The 24,648-nt window shown below is 41.9% G+C and overlaps 1 protein-coding gene across 5 annotated transcripts in view; it reads left to right on the top strand.

Annotated features, from left to right (window-relative positions):
• The window catches only part of DISC1 (DISC1 scaffold protein), a 414,191-nt gene that overhangs the window by 152,338 nt on the left and 237,205 nt on the right, over nt 1-24,648 (top strand). For all 5 annotated transcript variants that reach the window (XM_055102062.2, XM_055102196.2, XM_063596538.1 and 2 more), the window contains 2 exons: nt 16,415-16,469; nt 21,495-21,597. In XM_055102062.2, the coding sequence (XP_054958037.2) occupies nt 16,415-16,469; nt 21,495-21,597 (158 nt within the window). The remainder of the gene's footprint in view (nt 1-16,414; nt 16,470-21,494; nt 21,598-24,648) is intronic.

The following is a 24,648-nucleotide window of genomic DNA, read 5'->3' as shown; positions in this document are numbered from 1 at the left end:
AATAAAATCCTAAGCCCCCAACCACTGAACGGATTCCCTCTTGGCCAAGGAGACCCCAGAGACTCCATACAAACTGAGTTCCCAGCCCCAGTGGGCCGGGAGGTCGGATTTGCCTTGCTATAATCCCTCCCTTTTGTAGCTTAGACATAACAACAGAGCAGCATCAATGCTAAAACGAGATCATAAGAACTGATGGAACAGACTCTCGGTGGCAATAAGATACCAAATTATAAACAAGACCTAAGGCCATGCCAGGCAGGGATAAGTCTCACACCCCTGCACCTAAAGAGTAAACTACCTTCTGACTGCCACCTGGGTTTTCTTTTTCTCTAGTGGCTAAACGAGCACTGTCCTAGAGATGAGCTATCTTAAAACCATGGCAGTCCTTCCACTGCCAGATGCTGACGGACTGACTCCCTGTTCCACCAGCTGTAACTGCAGCTTTCATTAGAAAAGAGACTGATTTCGGTAACTTTCTTCTGACACAAAGACCAACTGTGGACTGCTTCTGGCCTATTTAGAGACACTTGAGTGCCTTTGTGTTCTGAAAAGACCTTTTACATAGAGGGCCTAATTGTAATACATGTAAATGTCAAGTCTCCACCCTAAGGTGAACATAAGTTGTATATAACATGTATGCTTATTCAGTATGCATGCATTAGGACCACCTTCATGAATATTCATAGCTCCTGCTATAACCTGTGGAACATGTATACTTGGTCAACCTATTCTTGTTTTTTTTTTTTTTTTTTTTTTTTTTTTTAAGATGGAGTCTCGCTCTGTCGCCCAGGCTGGAGTGCGGTGGTGCATCTCAGCTCACTGCAAGCTCCACTTCCTGGGTTCACGCCATTCTCCTGCCTCAGCCGCCGGAGTAGCTGGGACTACAGGCACCGGCCACCATGCCCGGCTAATTTTTTGTATTTTTAGTAGAGATGGGGTTTCACCGTGTTAGCCAGGATGGTCTCAATCTCCTGACCTCGTGATCCACCTGCCTCGGTCTCCCAAAGTGCTGGGATTACAAGCGTGAGCCACCGTGCCGGCCTTGGTCAACCTATTCTGTGTAAATTCCTGTCTTACCTGTCCCTCCCTTAAAGTGCCTGCTAATGGCTTCTGCCGGAGGCTATGCTTCCCAGCCTGTTAGAATGGCAACCTTGCAGGCTGTAACCCCCTTTTAAGAAATAAAGCTCTCCATATTCTCACTCATAGGTGGGAAGTGAACAATGAGGTCACATGGACACAGGAAGGGGAATATCACACTCTGGGGACTGTTGTGGGGTGGGGGGAGGGGCGAGGGATAGCATTGGGAGATATACCTAATGCTAGATGACGAGTTAGTGGGTGCAGTGCACCAGCATGGCACATGTATAAATATGTAACTAACCTGCACAATGTGCACATGTACCCTAAAACTTAAAGTACAATAAAAAAAAAAAAGAAAAGGAAAGAATGAAAAAAAAAGAGAAATAAAGCTCTCCTTTCTAAATTGATAAATTGTGTGATTTTTAAGTTAACAGGCTATATTTGAGAAACTCAAGGGAGGAATTCTGTTTTACTTGCAGATGTAAAAAAAGACTTTATTAACACATGAAAAAATGCTCACCATCACTGGCCATCAGAGAAATGCAAATCAAAACCACAATGAGATACCATCTCACACCAGTTAGAATGGCAATCATTAAAAAGTCAGGAAACAACAGGTGCTGGAGAGGATGTGGAGAAATAGGAACACTTTTACACTGTTGGTGGGACTGTAAACTAGTTCAACCATTGTGGAAGTCAGTGTGGCGATTCCTCAGGGATCTAGAACTGGAAATACCATTTGACCCAGCCATCCCATTACTGGGTATATACCCAAAGGACTATAAATCATGCTGCTATAAAGACACATGCACACGTATGTTTATTGTGGCATTATTCACAATAGCAAAGACTTGGAACCAACCCAAATGTCCAACAATGATAGACTGGATTAAGAAAATGTGGCACATATACACCATGGAATACTATGCAGCCATAAAAAATGATGAGTTCATGTCCTTTGTAGGGACATGGATGAAATTGGAAATCATCATTCTCAGTAAACTATCACAAGAACAAAAAACCAAACACCGCATATTCTCACTCATAGGTGGGAATTGAACAATGAGATCACATGGACACAGGAAGGGGAATATCACACTCTGGGGACTGTTGTGGGGTGGGGGGAGGGGGGAGGGATAGCATCTGGAGATATACCTAATGCTAGATGACGAGTTAGTGCGTTCAGCGCACCAGCATGGCACATGTATACATATGTAACTAACCTGCACAATGTGCACATGTACCCTAAAACTTAAAGCATAATTAAAAAAAAAAAAAAAGAAATGCAGCCTCAGGAAAAAAAAAAGACTTTATTTTGTGCTACAGTAACATTTACAATGATTTTTGAATAACTTAGAACAAAGGAGGGTGAAAAAATGGATATGTATTTTATAACGTTGTATTTTAATATTTTACAAATTCTCTGGGCTTGTTTTCTTTAAGAAGCTTACAACATGAGTCTATTATTCTTAGTATTATTATTGTTTAGGTAGCTCTTTGGAGGCTTGTGATTTGTAGACTCACCCATTTCTCTTTTATATAATTTAGGCATTAGATTAATTATTTTCAACTGGAGCCCCATGGATTATCAAAGATGAGAGATAGTCATTTTAGAATGATCATAGCTAGTTCTAATATTGCAGCTGCAAGTCAACTCTCACAAACATGAAAGCATGTGACCTATTTTAAGTCTTTCTCCTAGTCGATTTCAACTTTTAGTTTCCATTATTATCACCTTGAGAACTGTTCTGTACTTAATCGCTTTGTAATTTACATGTCTTCTGCAATCTTCTGTTCCCTTTATCAAATTCTCTTATTCTTTCCTTTTTGTAAGTTGTATGTTACTATTCCCTGCTTTAACTTTTCAGATGTTAATTTAGTATGTCAGGCTAAACTCTTCTTCAGACCTTGAGCTGAAACTCTGGGAGAAGAGCAGAAGTTTTGGAATCTTCCAGCAGAAGGTAATTTAGCTCTGCTCAGATAGACCCTTCTCCAGTGACTGCTGGGAATATCCCCAGGTTGGAAATACCAGCTCATTGCTTGCTGAGAATTTAATCAGTTAAGAGCACACCTTTTTCGAGCTGTGGAAGGGTGATTAATCTACCCTGTGCTGATAGCTAGGCTGCTAAGATGACCCAAAGCAAAGCCAGACAGAACCTCTAGATTTCCTGTAGCTGCTTTCAGTGGGGGGTGCTGTGTCTTATATAGAGATCGTTGTTAAACATTCATCTTGACTTTCATTGTCATTACTATTTTGTACTTCCTCTTTGGCAAATTTCCTTAGCTTCCTCTTTGAGTCATGTTGATATTGGTGTTTGGATTCTTTATGCAATTTCTCCTTTAGTCAACTGGATTTTTTTCCTACTGTTCATTCATTTTGTTCACCAGTGGTCTATTTTTGCCTTTCTTATCCAATAAAGTATGTCCATCTTTAGTTTACCCACAGAAACATTTTAGGAAATGAAATCGACAATATTCCCCAGTTTTAGGAATCAGGCTGATCTGTTGCTTTGTCAACAGATTTTGAGAGATGCTTGAGAGAAATGTGAGGTTAAAATTGTCTCTGCAGACTTGAGCTGTGCATATGCTTATTCTTAGCCAGACGCCAGTTAATTAAAGATGATTCAGAAAAGAAGAATAAACCCACAGCAGAAAGTACAACGTTTTTGGCAAACTTTATAGTTATGGAAAGTATAAATACTTAGAAATTTAGGAGAAGCAAGAATATATTTTAAAAATTAGTATTAAATATAAATGCAAATGGCTGGGCACAGTGGCTCATGTCTGTAATCCCAGGACTTTGGGAGGCCGAGGTGGGAGGATCACTTGAGGTCAGGAGTTTCAGAGCAACCTGGCCAACATGGTAAAACCCCGTCTCTACCAAAAAAAAAAAAACAAAAATTAGCCGGGTGTGGTGGCACGCCTGTGTAGTTCCAGCTACTCGGGAGGCTGAGGTGGGAGAGTCACTTGAACATGTGAGGTGGAGGTTGCAGCGAGTGGAGATCGTGTCACTCTACTCCAGCCTGGGTGACAGAGCAAGACTGTCTCAAAAAATAAAAATAAATAAATAAATAAATAAATGCAAGCAGTTCTGGGTATTTATTTAAAAACTCAGTTGTTCCCATGGGAGCAACTGGACATTACTTATTAAATAATCAGAATAAAGGGAGGGTAGTAATTGAAATGGAAATATGAAGTTGCCTTTGGATCATGTAACAGAATAAGCCTGGATGTAGTATCATTTTCCCCTTAGATCAAATTGTAGTATTTAATGGGTCGAACTCACATGAGTTTTTGGGGGTGGGGGAAAGCTCTAGAGCCCAAGTACTGAAATCTTGTTTGAACATTTAAATACATCATGGTTATGAGAATAGTTGAAAATATGAAGTTGACTTGATTACCAGTCTCCAAAAATAAGAGGCTGGTAATTTATTTCCTTATTATTGTAAAAAAGAATCATTAAAGAACTTGTGAGGAAGGGGTAGAAAGAAGAATGATTATGATCTGAACATAAGGCTGTTCATATTTCTGATTCCTGTTCTCATTTTTTCATTATTAAACCACCAAAATCTTCTACAGACAAATGTCTGTAAGTCAAAATGTTTTTGGCACATGAATTACAGTTTCAGTTTGGAATAAGATTGTTTGAGGCAATGAGAAAGATCTGGTTGAATTAATACTTGGAGTATTTGGATAAGCCAAATACCAAGTTCATCAGTTAAAAATAAAGCTGTGATTTTTGATGAAACTGGACTTCAATGCATGCTGTGATGCTGTGATGTCAGGCAGAGCTTCCCAGTAAGCCTGGGGACCTGCAAGAGATGGCACGGGGTGAGGGTGTAAACGCGTGTGTGTGCTACCTTACTCATATGTGCCAATTTGGAAAGTTTAGCAAATTCACTATTAGGGCTTACTCCTTTCCTCTGCTCACTGCCTTCGCATCAGCACCTCGATCACAGGAAATCTTTTCCAAGAAAAGATCAGAAATCCTTACGTTCATTTTTTTTCTCTCCCTTTCTCCCTCCATTATCCCTTATGATATGAGTTACATGGGTGCATCTTATTAAAAAGGGTTCATGGTCTTATAAAATGTGACATCGGCCGGGCACAGTGGCTCACGCCTGTAATCCCAGCACTTTGGGAGGCCAAGGCGGGCAGATCACGAGGTCAGGAGTTTGAGACCAGCCTGACCAACATGGTGAAACCCTGTCTCTACTAAAAATGCAAAAATTATCCGGGCATGGTGGTGTGCACCTGTAATCCCAGCTACTCAGGAGGCTGAGGCAGGACAATCGCTTGAACCCAGGAGGCAGAGGTTGCAGTAAACCGAGATCGCACCATTGCACTCCAGCCTGGGTGACAGAGCGAGACTCCGTCTCAAAAAAAAAAAAAAAAAAAAGTGACACCTCATTTTCAGTTTGCTGAGTTATTTGGAGAAGTTGTACTTTACTAAAAGGACTGAGAATATTGGAGTGTAGCATCCTAGTGGAAGACACAGTATCCTTGAAATTCAGAGAAATAGGGAGAATGTGAGTCATGACGTGATGTATATTCAGAGAAAGAATCAAAGAACTAAACGTTCAAGTATTTCCCTGGCCTAGTTTTCTTTGGTTCTTTTACTTAATGTCCTTAGCCTTGGCCAGAGAGAAAAACTCTAAATATATTTATTCCACCCTTGTTAAAAATTTATGTGCCTGATTTTGGTCAGATTACTCTAAAATATTTTCTTACTATAATACAGGTATGGTATATGTCTGCATGATTTATGAAATGGTCTTTCTATACTTCATTCCTCCCATGATCCTCAAAAGATGAGCTAGTTGGTGAGCACGAAGGTGAGTGTCTGGCTTGAGTCCAGCAAACTCTCTGGCTTCAGCCACCACCGAACTGGAAAGAGATAATGTGCTTTGCCAAAGGTGGCAAGGATGGCAAGCAGAGGCCCTGGTGCTCCTACCTCTCAGCTCAGATCTCTCTCCACTGCACCACACTGGCTTTCCCAGAAGTAAAGGTCTCAGATAACCAGCTTGAGTCATTTTTATAGCCATGTAGAATGGCTTGCTTCTGATGAATTTATGTACCCTGTTGTGCCTTTACAAGATCATCTGAAGTCTAGAGGAATTCATGGCATTTGTGCCTCTGTGCTCCATGAATGTCCGATGGGTGCCATGTGACATAATCAGCTATGAGGATAGAACGGTCTAAGGAAAGAAAAAGGCCAAGTAGATAAACATGAATTTCCTAAAGCTGTTTCCACAGTCATTTTGTTATCCACTTGCCCTCTGACAGAAGGTGAGGGGACTGAGCAGTCATTGGCAAGGTTGTCAATGTCAACAGATTTGTCTGTGTATGTGTGTGTGTCTGTGTGTGTGTGTGTTATTTTATTTATTTATTTAGAGACAAAGTCTTGCTTTGTCACCCAGGCTGGAGTGCAGTGGTGCGATCATAGCTCACTGTATGTAGCCTCAGCCTCCTGCACTCAAGAAATACTCCCACCTCAGCCTCTCGAGTAGCTGGGACCACAGACACATGCCACCATACTTGGCTAATTTTTGTATTATTATTATTATTATTTTGGTAGAGACGGGTTTTCACCATATTGTCCGGGCTGGTCTTGAACTCCCGCGCTCGAGTGATCTGCCCATCTTGGCCTCCCAAAGTGCGTGGGTTACAGACGTGATCCACCATACCTGGCTGTGTGAGTGTGTTTTCATTAAAGGCCCAAGTGGCGCCTGTGCTAAGATAGCTGTCATTTTGCTCTTTCCATCATTTGTAGTTTGCTTTAGTAATAATCTCTCATTCTTAAACTGAGTTTTACAAAACAAGAAACAGGGGATGGGATAGGGAATGTAGGGAGAGGGTAGAGAGAAGGCTGTGCAGAGATAAAATTGAATTTCTCATCTCCTGTAGCTTTTTGCTAAAGTGGAACTTCAGCATAAAGCCTCATATACACAGGCAGGAAGATGAGCGGACAACTGTCTGCAGGGAGCAGGCCCTTTGCACAGTTAGCTTCCTAGCTGAAAAACACATCCCTCACTTAGTGTAAAAAACGACATGTATCTCCTGTATATTTGTCTCTATTTTATATTTCTAATCTCTAATATATCTCTATTATCTATTATATTTCTGTCTCATCTAATATATTCTGTATATTTCTGTCTCCATTACTCTATTATAGAGTAAAAAACAACATGTGTCTCCTGTATATTTCTGTCTCTATTATCAATGTTATCTGGCACTTTATAAAACCTTTGTGTTTTTTAGATTCTCTAAATATCTAAAAATAAAAAAGGCTAGTAAAAGATTTTTGAATGATAGAGCAGTTAAAGAATATGGGATAGTAGACCTGGAAGGATTTTAGAAATAATTTAGTCCAACTTCCTCATTTTGCAACTGAGAAAATGGAGCCCCAGAGGAAAGTGACTTGTTCAAAGTCTTGCAGAAAGTTAGTGGGGTAGTGGTGTAATTCTCTAAGTGTCGTTAATATTCTTTTTCTGCAGAGGTCCAGATAAGAACAGGAACAGAGTTTGTTCTTCAAAGGCTCATCTTTGGGGCAGGTGTGTTGTTGTCACCTTGGGTGTGCCTCTAATGCCGAGAGCCAAGGCTTTGCCTCCAGTGCCAGGTGCTAAGGTGGTTATGGCTGGGTTACTGGTGGTACGAGGAACTGGTAATAAACTACCAAAGATTGTATGGAATGAGAGGTGGTTTCTTTAGGATATAATATTAAAGGGGTCTATGCAGGCCTGCCTGACATTGTGTCCCAGAGTAAGGGGTCAAATGGAACTTCCCACCTTGTCTTCCTACCCTTGCACCTGTCCCACACCATGGTAGGTTTTATATGGGGACCTAGCCTGTATGCCCAGGTAATATCTACACCCTTCAAGGTAGCCTGTGCTCGACTACTGCTTGGGCCTAGAGGTATGCCCACTGCACTGCGTCCACCCTTGGGAGCAGTGCTCTGAGAAGAGGCCCTGGCAGGATGCAGCCTCCTGGCTCTTCAGGAAGGCACTTCTGGTTTTGGCTGCCTGAACCAGCTTTGGGTGGCATGTACCTTTGGCGCCCCATTTACCCTTCCCCTCAAGGATAAGGAGGATCAGGACAGAGCCCTCTAATGTGGCAGAGAGCAAGGAAGGCGTTCTTTTGCCTGGATCTAAAGCAAGTGTTGAAAGTATTACTAAGAGAGGGTGTGGATTTAAGTATGTTATAAGGCTCTTGAGATAGGCCTCCCTAAGGGACAGGATCTGGAGAAACCAAGTAAATAGTTGTTAGTTGCTATTAGATTGGGGCATGGGATTCTCTAACCAAATAGATGCCCAATGCAGCTGTCTTAGTCCATTTTGTTACTACAGACTGAGTAATTTATAAAGAGAGGAGATTTATTTCTTATACTTCTGGAGGCTTGGAAGTTCAAGATTGAGGGGCCTGCATCTGGCAAGGACCTTCTTACTGCATCATCCTATGGCAGGAAGCAGAAGGGCAAGAGAGAGAGAGAGAGAAAGAAAGAGAGAGTGACAATGAGAGCACGTGTGTGAGAGAGAGCGCGGGAGAGAGACAGAGACAGAGAGAGAAAGAGAGAGACAGAGAAGGGGAGGGGACCAAACTCACCCTTTTATCAGGAACCCACTCCCCCAGTAATGATATCAATTCATTCATGAGGGCAGATTCCTGGTAACCTAATCATTTCTTAAAGGTCCCGCCTCTCGACATGGTTGCCTTGGGAATTAAGTTTCCGACACGTGAATTCTGGAGGACACTTTGACATTATAGCAGTAGCTATAGGTTTTTGAGAAAGATGAGCAAGATGCTCTAAGCACAATCACTCTGAATTTTTGGAGCCATCTTCCGATCTTGGCAGCATGTTGGCAGTGAGAACTCATCTGGCACTTGCTAGAGGCAGGCTCCCAGATGAGACCACTGGTGCCCTTTGCCCAGGCCTACACCTCACTTCCAGACTTCTAGCTCTTGCCATTCTAAGAGGCAGGAATGAGTGACCCTCCACATTGTCTTCCTTCCCATGCCAGCCTGTATTAGTTTGCTGCCATAATAAAGCAGCACCACAGCCACCTGGCTTAAATACAGAAATTCATCATGTCCAGAAGTCCAAGAATCAGCCGGGCGCAGTGGCTCACGCCTGTAATCCCAGCACTTTGGAAGGCTGAGGTGGGTGGATCACTTGAGGTCAGGAGTTTGAGACCAGTCTGGATAATATGGTGAAACCCCATTTCTACTAAAAATACCAAAAAAATTAGCTGGGTGTGCTGGCGCAGGCCTGTAATTGAGCTACTTGGGAGGCTGAGGCAGGAGAATCGCTTGAACCCAGAAGGTGGAGGTTGCAGTGAGCTGAGATCACACCACTACACTCCAGCCTGGGTTACAGAGTGAGACTCCATCTCAGAAAAAACAAAAAAAGTCCAAGAATCAAGGTGTCAGCAGGGTTGCTTCCTTCTGGGGACTGTTAGGGAAGGATCTGTATCTCTCCTTGGCTTGTAGATGATCATTTTCTCCCTGTGTCTTTTTATATCATCTTCCCTCTATGCATGTCCCCGAATCCACATTTCCCCTTTTATAAAGACACCAGTCATGTCGGAGTACGGTTGATCTTAACTTAAAGTACATTTGCAACGACCCTATTTCCAACTGCAGTCACATTCTGAGGTATGGAGGTCAGGACGTCAACATATGAATTTTGTGGAGAACACAATTCAACACGTAATATAGCCCATGAAAGGAAACCCTCTAACAGAGATAAACCAGAGAGTAAGACTTCTGAGAGATGCAATTTAAAAAGAAGAGAGGACATCTCATGAGTTGACTCCAAGTTTTTAACCTCTTTCTCTGTCATGCAAAGCTCCACCCCAGCCATACAGTCAAGAGCAGCTGCAGCCTTTAATCCCTGATCCTGAGGGGGCAGTGGTGGGAAATGGGGATAAAGATGGAGCCGCTCCCCATCCTGTGGTTTGAGTGTGCCTCTAGCAGAGGTGAGGATGCTTCCACCCCACCCCACTTATTTCTTAGAAGACAAGAATGTGAGTATCGTTCATTAATCAAATATTGATTAGGTACACACTGTGTACCAAGCACTTCAAGTACTTCTCCAAAAATCCTTGCCCACATGAAATTCTTTTTCTAGTAGTAAAAGGCAGAAATAAATAACAAACATAATAAATTAGTAAGTTACATGTAGGTTAGTAGAAAATGAACATGATTGGGGTGGAAGACGAGCGGATGTGAAATTTACAGCTGTCAATGGAGTAGTCAGGCCAGCCTCACTGAGAGGGTCAGAGGTGAGCAAAGACTTGCAGGTGGGAGGGGGTTGGCCCATTATGTGTGCTGGGGCAGAAGGTCAAGGCAGTGGACCCTGCACCAGCCACAGCAGATTTGAGGAGCTGTCAGGAGGCCTCTGTGGCCAGGGTGGAGTAAGCAAAGAAGGGAGCTGTAGGAGAGGAGGTAAGAGACGAGATGAGAGATGGGCCATATAGGCTCTTGCAGACTTGGCTCGACCCAGGTGTGATGGAGTGAGTAGTGGCATTTTATTTGACATGCTTGTGAAGGCTCACCCTGGCTACATCTCAAGAACAGACTGTAGAGGAGTGAGGGTGAACGCAGAAGAACTGTTCAGAGACGATTGCAGCATTTCAGAGGAGAGGTGCCCGTGGCTTGGAGCAGAGTGGTAGAAGTAGAGACAGTTCTTTGGTCGGATCAGTTATCTTTAGAATAGTTTCTCACTCCCAAGTCATTGAACCAAAATTGCCTGGCTGTCTCCTCCTGTATAAATGTCTCATTCTGGCCCTTGACCAAGTCTTGGCTTGTATTATCTAGATTAGTGACTGTTATTGACTTAAATTCCATTTGCCCTTCTAATTACGGCTGAAAAGCAATCTGTCCCTCCCCAGATTGAATTTTTATTACTCATATTTTTGACATCAGTGATTGCATTCTGTTTGTGATATTGCAAGAGTATTGAAGGGAGCCCTTTTTCATTTCTAATGAATCATTTTTAAATAATAATTTTAAAATCATAATCTGTAATCATTTTTAAAAATGATTTTTAAAAATCCATAATAATCATTTTAAAAAATCAAAGACATTCACATAACATTTTCTTAGAGCCACCATTCATAATACTTAGCTCCTAAACTACAGACAAGAATGGTAATGTTCTACACACATTTATTGTAGCAGCCCACAGTCTCCCAGTTGGGCAGATTGAAAAGAAACCGTCAGTCTGAAGAAAACAAAAGAGTGCCATGTTTTCTGTTGGACCTGCTGCTGCTGCTACATGGAGTAGCAACTCTTTTTACCTGGATCGTGAAGCACCAGTGTGCGGTGCCCTAATAATACATATAACTCATCATACCACAAGAAATGGAAAATTCCACATGCATGAGTCTGCTAGGGCTGTCATAATAAAGTACCATGGACAGGGTGGCTTAGACAACAGAAATTTATTTTCTCACAATTCTGAAGGCTGAATGTCTAAGATCAAGGTGTCAGCAGGGTTGGTTTCTTCTGAGGCTCCTCTCCTTGGCTTACAGACAGCTGTCTTCTCTTTTGTCTTCAGATGATCTTCCCTTCACATGTGTCTGTCTCCGCATCTCTTCTTTTTTTTTCTTTTCTTTTTTTTTTTTTTTGAGACACGGTCTCGCTCTGTCGCCCAGGCTGGAGTGCAGTGGCATGATATCGGCTCACTGAAAGCTCCGCCTCCCGGGTTCACGCCATTCTTCTGCCTCAGCCTCCCAAGTAGCTGGGACTACAGGCGCCTGCCACCACGCTTGGCTAATTTTTTGTATTTTTAGTAGAGACGGGGTTTCACCGTGTTAGCCAGGATGGTCTCCATCTCCTGACCTTGTGATCTGCCCACCTCGGCCTCCCAAAGTGCTGGGATTACAGGCATGAGCCACCGCGCCTGGCCTTCCACATCTCTTCTTATAATGATACCAGTCATATTGGATTGGGGTTCACCCTAATGACTTTATTTTAAATTTATTACCTATTGAAAAACCCTATCTCCAAACATCGTCACATTCTTAGGTACTGGGGATTCGGACTCCAACCTGTGAATTTTGGGGGACACAACTCAACCGGTGACAGGCACCTTTGCATTTAATTTTCTTTTGCCACAGCCACCCCCAGGCCCATCTGCTACTGATGTGCGTTCTGTGCAGCACATTCATGTCAGTAGTCTCAATTTTTGTAAGGTTTCATTTGTTGAGGGTGAAATTTGGTCATATGATTGGAACACCAGTTTGTGAGTAAAGAATAATGTGTATTTACAAATCATGATATTGATTATATTGTACATTGAACAAAATTCTAAAATAGAATTCCAAAAATTTGTCTGGATGATGACAGTTCATTTTAAATAGGTACACAGCTTCTGGGAGCGGTAGTTAGTATTGTTCAATAGTTAGGAGAGCAGATAGTTAGACTGCCTGGATTACTGTTTAATCTCCCATAATTACCAGCTGGTTACCCCTGGGAAAGTTACTTAAACCTCTCTTAGTCTCTTTGATGAAATTTTCTTGTCTTACAATGTAGATAATTAGAGTTTCTACTTCATAGAGTTATAATAAGAATTTAAAATGCTCATCTACATAGAGAATTTGGGAGAGTGTCTGGTACATAGTAAGCGTTCAATAAATGTTGGACTCTATTATTTCCAGGGCAGCCACTTTGAATGAAGATACTCATTTGGGTAAATTAGGTCTGGTGTGTTTCTGAAAACGTATTCGCTAATTTGTTTGGACAAATTGTGTGTTTCTAGAGTAAGGCATAATTTCATCTGAGAGGGTAATTCTTGTTTGTTATGAATAATACGCAAGTTTTTTAAAAAGTGGGGATTGGTTTCACTCATTAAAGTACACGGAACTCCTGCTTATCAACATTGAACTGGTCTTATTTTCTGGTTTTCGGTTTGTAGTCCTGCTCCTGGAATTACGGTTTGGGGACCACAGTGTGATGGCAGCAGCAACATGTGTGTATGTTTGGGGGACTAATGTGACATCTTTGTACCCTAGGCCAGACACCCCACTTCAATAAAAGCAGATTCCCTGTTATCTTTATTATGTTTTATAGTGCTGTGTAAACTTTGGTTTGAGAGCATTCTTCTACTATAAATAGCCTGAAACCCACTAGCATAGTATATAGATTCCTCATATCGTCTGCTCCCCCAACAATTGCTTTTATTCTGTATATACCCCAGGGATAAAACTAATGTTAATAGTAGCCTGAGCAAAACGTAATTGGGAAGGCAAATCTGTTGCAAAAAGGAGTATAGCATAAATTAATTATAAATCAAATTAAATATAAAACAATGCATTTAATTATCTGCATCACTGCCTCCTTCCTCTAACATGGATATCTGAGAGGAGACTAATTTTCTTTCTGGGATAGGGCCAGATCTCAGCCCAGACCAGTGAACTGTGTCAACCCCTGGAAAGATGGTGCTTGACCTCCCTTTTTGTGATATGTTGGGCATTAGCTAAACGCACTGCTGTTTTGGTCAGCTAAAATTTCAGTATCAGTAAGAGGATCTACTACCTATCTGAATTGTTAATGCATGGGCTAGTCTTTGTGTGTGGTTGGGAACACCTACTTATAATATACTATTAAATGCTCATATAGGTTCAATGATGTGTTGAACCATTTATTAAAAATGTATTTGTTGAATGGACTCTCACGAGCCCAGCAAGGGAAAGTGCATTTCTGCCCAAGGAAGGTTTTCAGTTTGGGCAGCAGGCATTAGCCACCCAAAGCTGGTGCTGTTGTTAGAATCAGAGGAAGAACCAGGACGGGTCCATGTTGGATGCCCTCTGTCCTTCTCACCACCCTAAGTGGTTTCATCTGCCCCAATCTCCATGTCTGTGTGACACTCTGATGTATGTTCTCTCAAAAGATCCAATCCCTGGCCAGCCAGAGTCTAGCATTCTCCAGGCAGGATTCCAAACGTTGTTTTCCACTGTTCCCACTGAGTACACGAATTTTTGTCAGATGGCAGCTCCTGAATTCTGAAGAGTCTGGTGTCACATGCCCCACCTCTGTCAACCCTCACTTCTTCCATTTGGGCTGATCTCAGCTGGACTGGAAAACCCTCCTCTGTTGAAAGTAGGTCTAAAGTGGTAATGACTGATTAGTACGGACCTGCACCAGTTCCCAGGTATTTACAATTGAAACGAGTTTGCTTATACTCAGAAATGACAAATTGGTGGATGTGATAACATCAAAATATAGTTCTTACAGTTGAAGAACAAACAAACAAAAATCAGCAAATTGGCAGCTTAGCTCCAATACTTGGCAACCTCTGGTATGAGATTTCCTGACACCCTGCACCCTTTCCCTTCCCCTCCCAACACATACCCCAGAAACCTTGACCTTTCCTTTTGCAGGTCATCATTTAATCAAGTAATCACTCCTCTTCTAGCATCTATTACATTTTCTGGCATTTCTAGCAGCAGTAAGTGGTTGAGGGCAGGAACCATGTCTTCATGCTCTAAGTTCCTAGCTTGCTGGGTGCCCAGTAGATAGATATTTGAAGAATGAGTGAGTTCATGAATGCATGAAAGAGTGGAAAACTCTAGAATGGATGTTCTCACTGCTCTGAGCATCCACGTAATCCAGTCCTGTTCTTCCCTCCCCTTTCTGACCTCTATCACTCTGCGAGGCCCATGGACCCCATGACGGGCTTACACTGCTGAAGAGGCCTGTCTGGTTTTGTCATATTCAGACTTTCTTCCTCCAAATCATCTCTCATAGTGCCGCCCAATTATTTTTCTAAAAAACAAAAACACTTCTTTCATATTGCTCTCTTGCTAAAAAACGGAATGATTTCTCATTGCTTGAGGGATAAAACTCAAAACTCCTTAGTCTGGCATTTAATACTGACTAGAGCTTGCCCTTGATATTTCTTTAAAAATATTTTAATTGTAAATATTTCAAACATATTTAAAAATACAACACTCATTTATCCACTACTAGGATTAAACAAATAGTAGAATTTACCCCATATTTACTTAGATTTTCTTTCCCTGACTAAATAAATTTATTTTATTTTATTTTTTGGAGATGGAGTCAGGGTTTCACCATGTTGGCCACGCTGCTCGCGAACTCCTGACTTCAGGTGATCCACCCGCCTCGGCCTCCCAAAGTGCTGGAATTACGGGCGTGAGCCACCACGCCCGGCCCCTAACTAAATAAATAAGCAAACATTATAGATACAGATAGGCCCCACCCCATCCTTCTCTCTCTTTTCCTACCAGAAACAGTCATTTCCCTGTTTATCTTTCACAACTCACCTGTGAGAACCATTTGGTCCAGTTAGATTTATCTTCTTTCTAGAATTTCATTCTCTTTTTTTTTCCCCTTTGAGGCCCAGTTCACTTTTCACCTCTTCTGGTAAGCTTTCCCACCAATCTCCTAGTTCTAAATTGCTGCACAAGTTATTTTCTCCATTGCTCAAGGCAGACAATATTCTGCCTGGTGACAGCTTTTATGTAGCAGTTTTCTCCTAGTATTGATTTTCTATTCCCCTTATAGTAATTTTTTCCTCTTGCTTTATATTATAGCGAATTGCATGCCTGTGTTTCTTCTCCACTAGGTAACAACCTTCAGAATAAGATCTGACTCTTAATTGCATTGATTCATTCATTCTACAGGTATTGACTGAGGGCTTACTAACAAGCTCCAGGAATTCTTTAAGCACTGGGGGTGCAGGAGTGGACACAACAGACAGTCGCTGCCTTCATGGAACTTAAGTTCCAGTGGGAGAGAGAGAAATTACATGAATAAACAAATATGTCAAGATGAAAAGTGCTACGGAGAAAAGAGAAGCAGGAGAAGGCTAAGGTGGTGCTATCTCAGACATACTTTAAATATGTGTCTCTCCTTTATGCTCTATGTCAATGCCGAATGCAGAGGGCTCTGGGTACATATTTGCTGAATTGCATTGTCTGCCCAAATAGATACTATTTGATTCCCTGCTGGTGAGACACTACTCAGTGTAGACCTTCCTTCTGGGAAGGTTGTTATAGGAATGCAGATTTTAATCCTTTGCTGCCAGGAGCACACCTTGGCTGTTCTTCCCGTTATCAGTAGATGTACACTCTGGGCATGATAAAATTGTAATACCAGCTTTAGTAAGGCATAATAAGGGAGGAAAGGTCTGTTTCCTAGCACCATATTTATTCCGTAGTCAAATGGAGCCAATTTGGCATCATCTTTTCTCCTGCACTTCTTTGTCCATCAGACCAGTGGAAGGTTCACTTTTTGCAGTGTTCCTAACTGTAGTGGTATTGAATTGTGGTTACCAAGAAGACCAATCTCCTCTTTTTAATTCTTCCAGCCTCCAGGAAAGAATAAAATCCCTCAACTTGTCACTTAAAGAAATCACTACTAAGGTAAGTACCTTTATATTCCCATTTTCCAAAGAAGCCTATGAAGTTTTCCTTTGACTTGATTTTACATCTAGATCTTAGGATACCTGGCTTCTGCAAAAAAAAAATGTAGACTTTGTCAAGCCATTTTGCAGGCCCAATGATGAGTTAAAAGAGCCAGGAGAGAGTGCTTCTGTCATAGTGGAGGTCTTGACTTGTGGACACCCCAGAAATGGACTGGTTTGGCCTTTGCTACAAAAGGAGCTGTCAATTTAGGGACTGAAAAAGGACTGCCACTATGCATATTGAAAGCCTTTGCTTAAAGATGCATTCGGGGCTCGGTGCGGTGGCTCACGCCTGTAATCCCAGCACTTTGGGAGGCCGAGGTGGGCGGATCACCTGAGGTCAGAAGTTTGAGACCAGCCTGACCAACATTGTGAAACCCCGTCTCTCCTGAAAATACAAAAATTAGCTGGGTGTGGTGGAGGGTGCCTGTAATCCCAGCTACTCAGGAGGCTGAGGTAGGAGAATTGCTTTAACCCGGGTGGTTGAGGTTGCAGTGAGCTGAGATTGCGCCATTGCATTCCAGCCTGGGAGACAGAGCGAGACTCCATCTCAAAGAAAAAAAAAATGCTTTCAGGATGGTAGTAATTTGAGAAATTAATTACTTTTCTTCCCAGGAGGGCAATGTCTGGTTTCCTCACAAATGGAACAGTTGGTGACTGTTTTTTTGTTCTTTAAAGCTTTTCAGTTGGCTTGACAATCATTTTGCCTACTTTATCCATCGTTTATACTGCCATAGCAAGACCTTGGTTTGTGTACAGACAGAATACGTCTTCATTATTCCCTGAGAGCACAGTCAATTAAATAGTCAATGTCCTCATTAGTTAGGATAACCACAGTTTACAAAACAAAAGCCCTTCTCATATGTATTTATACCTGGCCAAGTTATTGACAGACTGAGAAACAGGATCAATTACTCTGTGAATTATGACTAAATGTTGTGGCAGAGAACTGGGTATGAATCATTCATTATTTGCAGTTGGTCTGGGAACGAGGGGTGGTTGTACCATGGTCGAAATGTAAAAAAGGACAGCTTGCTGAGCAGAGAGCAACGCAGCTGAGAGCCTGTTGGCCTGGAAGGACTCTCTTCCGGTCTCTGTGCCCAGAGAAAGAAAGTCTTGGACCCTAGATCAGGAAACACGCCAAGGGATCACCGCAGCTAAGCCAGAATCAGGGATGTGATGTTGGCAAAAATGTCTGGAGTTACTCTGTGCATTTTCTCCATTTCTGTATCTAATTTATTTCTGAAAACAACACCCACTGATTTTGCTAAAGGTCACAGAGCCGCAGGTTTGATGGGTAATTATAACTTGTGTACAAAGAGAGCTTCCTGTTAGGAACAAGTGGTGCCCGTAAGACAGCATCGGAGCCAGGGACCCAGAAATGCTTGACTTCTGCTCTGCTCACCCAAAGGTTCTTTCACCCAGGCTGGAGTGTAATGGCATGATCATAGCTCACTCAGCCTTGATCTCCCGGGCTCAGGTAATCCTCCTGCCTCAGCCTCCCAAGTAGCTGGGACTACAGACATATGCTACCTTGCCCAGCTAAATTTGTTTGAATTTTTAGTAGAGACCAGGTCTTGCTAGGTTGCCCAGGCTGGTCTTGAACTTCTGAGCTCAAGCGATCCTCCTGCCTCAGTGTGTCAAAATTGGGATTGCAGGCAAGAGCCACCGCACCTGGCCTCTCTTACATTTTCTACTGTTTATCAGGTGCGTCCTGATTTCTATGTAGAATTAAAAGATGGGAGGACTGTCTTGGGTCTGAGTTTACTGACTATCTTCAGAACATACTGTATGGGTAATATGAATGCATCTGTACACCAACGTTGAGGATACAGGTGTGCCTATTATATAATGCAGATGGTGCTTATATGGGTGTGTGTATGACACTGTATATTGTGGATACACACATATGCTGATATGTACCCAATATTAGGATTTGCTGAAAATTTCCAACTACTATTAAAGATCTTAGATTTTCCCAAATATCAAAAATGGTTTGTTTTGTTTGCATACAGTCCTACTCCATTTGAGTTGCTATAACAAAGTACTGTAGACGGGGTGGCTTATAAACAACAGAAATTTAATTCCCATCACTTTGAAGCCTGGAAGTCTGGGATTAGGGTTCCAGCATGGCTAAGTTCTGGTGAGAGGCCCTCTTCCAGGCTGCAGACGATTGACTTCTTGTTGTATTCCTGCATGGAAGAAAGAGGGCAAGGCGGGGTCTCTGGGGCTTCTTTATAAGGGTACTAATCCCCTTCATGGGGGCCCCACCTTCATGACCTGATCACCTCCCAAAGGCCCCACCTCCTAATGCCATCACCTTGGGAGTTAGACTTTCAACCTATGAATTCTGGGGGGAAAAAAACATCTTCAACCATTGCACATACCTTCTCTAATACATTTATAAAACTTTATAATTACTTCGCTTTTCCATAAAATTAAGGAACTCACATCTTTGACTTTAAAATGTAAACATAAAAGCCCCATTTGATAATGAGTTCCTTGGTGTCCAATTTTATTTGTAAATAAAAAGGATACACAGGTTTTCTGGGGATGTGTATGTGTGTGTGCAGAGGTGGATAGGTGTGTGTGCACAGACATGAATGTGTGTGTGTGTTGTGGGCAGGGGCCTATATTAGTCCACAGAGAATTAAAACAAAACTGTCCAGTCACAGAAAACACCTTTCTCTGTACTTTAAACTAGATTGACCAGTGACCATGAGCTGAGACCAAGGTCTCAGCTTGACATAGCTTTCTTTCTCTAGTGTGTTAGACACACCACACACACACACACACACACACAACCCTACCTGATATTCTTTAGATTCCTGTCTCAGAAAGAAATGAAACCTTCCTTGCACTCATTACATTTCTTAAACTCTTATGGGTTACCCAAACCAAAAGTAATTAAGGGATAAATGAGATGGAAGAAACAGTTGGAAATAAATGGGATATCTGGAGATTGGTAGATATTAGATTACATCCAGCAGAGCCTGAAAGAATGAACATTGCAATTTAATAAGAAGATTCAGAGAGGTTGTTTAGTATTAATATTGACAGCTTGAAAGATAGATTTCCTCAACAAAGGAGAAACTGACTCAGTTATGATTAACAGATACTGTTCACTAAAATCAGAAATATTGGACATAGACTGGATGAGACATAAGAATTATGGCTGGTATTACAGAGTTAATGGAAATGCCCTCAGACCTCAGATGACATTATTAAATGGATAGGATGGGATGTGCCAGTCATCTGGTTTGAGCCAAACTAAGACTTGGTGCTGGGGGAAGGGATGTCTTCCTTTTAACTCTGAAAAGTCTCAAGACTGTTGAAAGAGTCTCGGAATTAATTACTTTGCACATGCGGATGCCCAACATCACCAGTGCATGCTTTGGTTTAGAGGCTACCAAACTGTCGTCTTCATCCAGAGAATGATTTTTATAAAAAAGATGTTGGAAAATTACAGCCACTGAATAGAACATATGGAAGTCCATGAGAGAAATAGTGGAGTATTTTAGGCAGGATGGATGAGGTCTGCTTTGACTCTAAAAATAATCTCAATTCAAACTGATATAAGAAAACATTTAAAGTTGAGGGTGTCCAACAAACCCTAGATTCTTCTGGGAAATTAAATTTTTCTAGGTAGCTCATTAATCTGAGTGTAGATAACATTGGCATATGAAAAGTCTTGAGACTGTTGAAAGGGTTCAAAAAAGGAAAAAAAAATGTGATGTTTTAGCCTCCAACAAAATAAAAGATAACCTAAAGACATTTGGAAAAATAAATTAAGATTTAAGATTTTTGCTATTTTTGAAAAACCAAAGAAAAAAACTGTAGGATGTGTTTGGAATGTCATGGGAAAATACATGATAAAACTCTCAAACCTCACTGAGAGTTACTTGTCTATTTTTCAAATCTGACTTGCCAGCAAGTATCTATCTGCCTTCAAAGTTTCCCTAAACAGTGTCTATTAATACTAGTAATTAAATTTAGCTTGCAGCTTTGACCTTCATCTCAATGGCCATATCTTTATTCACTGCGTACTATGTGCCAGGCACAGAGCAAAGTCCCTGCTCACATAGAGCTCGTATCCCAGCAGAGAGACAATGTGGAAACAAAGGAATAGAATTACATGGTGTATCATCTGAGAGGAAGCTGTGGAAGAACATTAAGCGGAGGGAGGGCCAAGGGAGGTTGCTATTTTGGGTGGGTAATCAGTAAGGCCTTTCCTCCCAGGCAGCGACTGAGCAGTCTGGAAGGGTATGAGTGAGCCAAACCACCTGGGACTACAAAAGTGATGCAGACAGGAGGATTCGGCAGAGGCCTGGAGAAGGCAGGAGGCAGGAGTGATGCAATTATGTTAGCTTGTGGTTGCTCTCTGTTAGCTCCTATCAGTTTTGTAATTGGATGTGGGGTGATGATGGGCATATGCTTGGAATATGCCATTGCTCACTTTTTTTTTGTTCTTTTTCCTACATTTCCCTCCCTCCTTCCCTTCTCTTTCCTTCCCTTCCCTTCCCTTCCCCTTCCCCTTCCCTCCTTCCCTCCCTCCCTCCCTTCTTCCTTCCTTCCCTCCCTCCCTTTTTTTCCTATTTCTTACTCCCTCCCCTCTTTCTTCCTTCTCCCTTCCTCTCTCCCTTCTTCCCTCCCTCCCTTCTTTTTTTCCCATCCTCCTTCCCTTCCTTCCTTCCTTATTTCTCACTCTCCTTCCCTCCCTCCCTCCTTCCCTTCTTCCTTCCTTCCTACCTCCCTTCCTCCCTTCCTCTCTTCCTCCCTTCCTCCCTTCTTCCCTTCCTCCCTTTCTCCCTCTCTTCTTTGTCTTTCTTTCTCCATTGCTTGCTTTTTGAACATTGTCTTCCAATTACTTTTTATCACCCCTTTTAATTACTTACAAACCCAGAAATCTCTGACCTGGCTGTTCCACTGCCTTCTGATTTTTAGCTGAATAAATGATGATTCCTGGTCATTTCTCTCCCCCTAGGTGTGTATGAGTGAGAAATTCTGCAGCACCCTGAGGAAGAAAGTTAACGATATTGAAACCCAACTACCAGCCTTGCTTGAAGCCAAAATGCATGCCATATCAGGTAACTGGCAGTGTAGGAGACGTTGAAGCTATCCAACTAAAATAATGACAGCTACCAGCGCATCGTGTTTTGTCCTCGATGAACATTCCACTGTTATTATGTCATTCTCAGACATCTGAAAGCTTTTCTGGGAAGTTTCACTAATATGCACATAATATAGCACAAGGTGTTTAAGTGAGTACCGTATTTGGGACTTCTAGTTCCTGTTTCTTGAAGAGTTTTGAGACTAAATGTACTCTGTGTGCCATATGATTCTAGCAGATGTGTATGTAGCATTGTGTATCTGTAAATACTGCATGAGGATTATTGGGTGTGATGAGACCCTTCCTATAGAGGGAAGGATGGTAGCATGAGACAAATTGATGTCCTTAGTTTGAAAATCTAGTCATAGAAACTTGGCGAATCCTCAAAGGATTATGCTCCCTCTTACTCTGGCAGTTATTAAGGAATTGATTTTTCCATTAATTAGTCGCTTGAAATCAAGAGTCTCTGAAAACAGTATCTTATCCCATCATTAGTGCTTTCAAACACTCCTCTGGATTTGTTATTTTATTTTCACAATTGCTATATTAGGTAGATGGGAGAGAGACTGTGATCCGAATGGACTGATGGGGAGGTTGAGGCTGCGGGATGTGTCCTTTGGTTAAGGTCACTCAATTAGCTAAGCAGTGGCAGATCTGGGGCTAAAGTCCAGGCCCTCTCTCGGTGTATTATATATGGATTTTTAACCCAGTTACGTAATGACAACTTCAAAAAGTTCTCTGAGTTTTATAGGTTGAATGGACCCAGAGCTCATCAGCTTCAAAAGAATCATAAAAATTTAACAAAAAGTTATAATAATTACATGTATGTGTTTTAAATGGTATTTTAAGAAGGAATACAATAATTGGCAGCTTCTGCTCCTCAGATCATTAAACAACTAATGTTGGCAGCTAACGAGCAATTTGGTCCCTGGTGCAGTCACGCGTATTATTTACAACCAGTAGAACGTGGCAGCGCAAATGTGGGGCTTGGCTCTTAACAGCTTCACATGCCATTTACTTGAAATTATGGGCCCATTTGCTGAGAGAAAAAAAAAGAAGATTGAACACAGTCTTGCTTCTGAGTTAGAGTTTTTGCCTTTCTTAATCAATATATCTTTCCCAGGAATACAGGTGGATGAGTCCGTATTAAGCCCAAGGGAAGAAATGTATAATTCAGGCAGCAGAGATAGCCTCACTCCAATGTGAACAATCTCTCTTCAGACTCCAGGGAAAATGCCTAAGATGGTATATTGCGTATGGGGCGGGTTTCCTGTTTTAGCTCTTCGGTCAGCTGAGAAAATTGGTGAGGCCTGATCTGCTGAAGGATGACCTGAATTAACCCTCCTGGTAACTGACCTTTTGGCCTCACTATTTTCTGATTGCTCTGTGTGCTCTTTGGTGGACGGGCCTTTCAGTCAATGGGCTGTCCCCATGGGTGATACTAGTGATAAGGTGGTCAACATTTTTTTGCAACTCCTGCATATAATGCTATTTCTGTTTCCTCCTATTTCAATACCTTCAGAATGGGCAAACCCTCACTCCATTAGGTAAGATTCTTAAAAGCCCTATTGAAAGGAGAGGATCTTGAGTTTTTTTTTTTTTTTGAGTCGGAGTCTCGTTCAGTCGCCCAGGCTAGAGTGCAATGGCTTGATCTCGGCTCACTGCAAGCTCTGCCTCCTGGGTTCATACCATTCTCCTGCCTCAGCCTCCCAAGTAGCTGGGACTACAGGCACCCGCCACCACGCCTGGCTAATTTTTTGTATTTTTAGTAGAGACAGGGTTTCACTTTGTTAGCCAGGATGGTCTCGATCTCCTGACCTCGTGATCCGCCCTGAATGGAGAGGATCTTAAGGGAGGTCCTTAAGATTCTTAGGGGGTCTTTTGTCTGTCTTCAAGTTTCTATGATTTGCTTAGATTTACAGACTGATTGATATGGTTTGGCTCTGTGTCCCCACCCAAATGTCATCTCAAATTGTAATCCCCACATTCAAGGGAGGGACCTGGTGGGAGGTGTTTGGATCATGAGGGCAGTTTCCCCCATGCTGTTCTCGTGATAGTGAGTGAGTTATCATGAGATCTGATGGTTTAACAAGTGTTTGGTAGTTCTTCCTGCATTCATTCTTCTTGCCACCTTGTGAAGAAGGTGCCTTGCTTTCCACTTGCCTTCCGCCATGATTGTAAGTTTCCTGAGGCCTTCCTAGCCATGGGGAACTGTGAGTCAACTAAATCTATTTTCTTTATAAATTACCCAGTCTCAGGTGGTATCTTTATAGTAGTGTGAGAAAGGACTAATACATCCATCCTGACTTTGATCTATGGCCTGAGGTCCTTTCTTAATTTGAGAATTATTTGCCATTTGCAGAGATTAGTTTCATTTTCAAACCTGGCCAGATCTAGCTCCTTTACATGTAACAGTTTATTCTTTAATTCATCTCTCTTCTCTTGCATTTCATCACAGGCATTGACAGGAGGTCAGTGGGCACTTCTGTATTCTGCCTGGAAATCTCCTTGGATATCTAACTACAATTATTAGGGACTCTTTTTTATATTGCCTCAGTTGGTAACTGAGTGACTTTTTTGCCACTACAAGGATCTTTTTTTTTTCTAGTTTCTGATATATTTTTCTTACTTTTTTCTATCCTTCACTGAGGCCCATGAGGCTTTTGCCTACTACCAAGTCCCAAAACCAATGCCTCGATTTTAGGATTTTGTTACAATAGTATCCCATATCCAGATACCAAAATCTATTTTCATTATCTACTGCTGCCAAATAAAAAATAAGTCACTTTAAGACATAGTGACTTAAAATATTACCAGTTATTTATTTTGCCCATGGAAATACAATTTGGGCAGGGCTTGGCAGGGACAGCTAGGGTGGCTCAACTGGGGCGGGAGAATCCACACCCAAGATGGTGCATACATATGGTCTGGCTGTTGAGTGCTCTCTATGTGGGCCTCTCTATAGGCAGCTTGGCTTCCTTACAACATGGCTGCTAGGTTCCAAGAGCAAGTGTCCCAAGAGAAAGGA

This window comes from Pan paniscus, chromosome 1, assembly GCF_029289425.2.
Source record: "Pan paniscus chromosome 1, NHGRI_mPanPan1-v2.0_pri, whole genome shotgun sequence".
Classification (NCBI taxonomy): Eukaryota; Metazoa; Chordata; class Mammalia; order Primates; family Hominidae; genus Pan; species Pan paniscus.
This window is presented reverse-complemented; position numbering and strand designations above follow the sequence as displayed.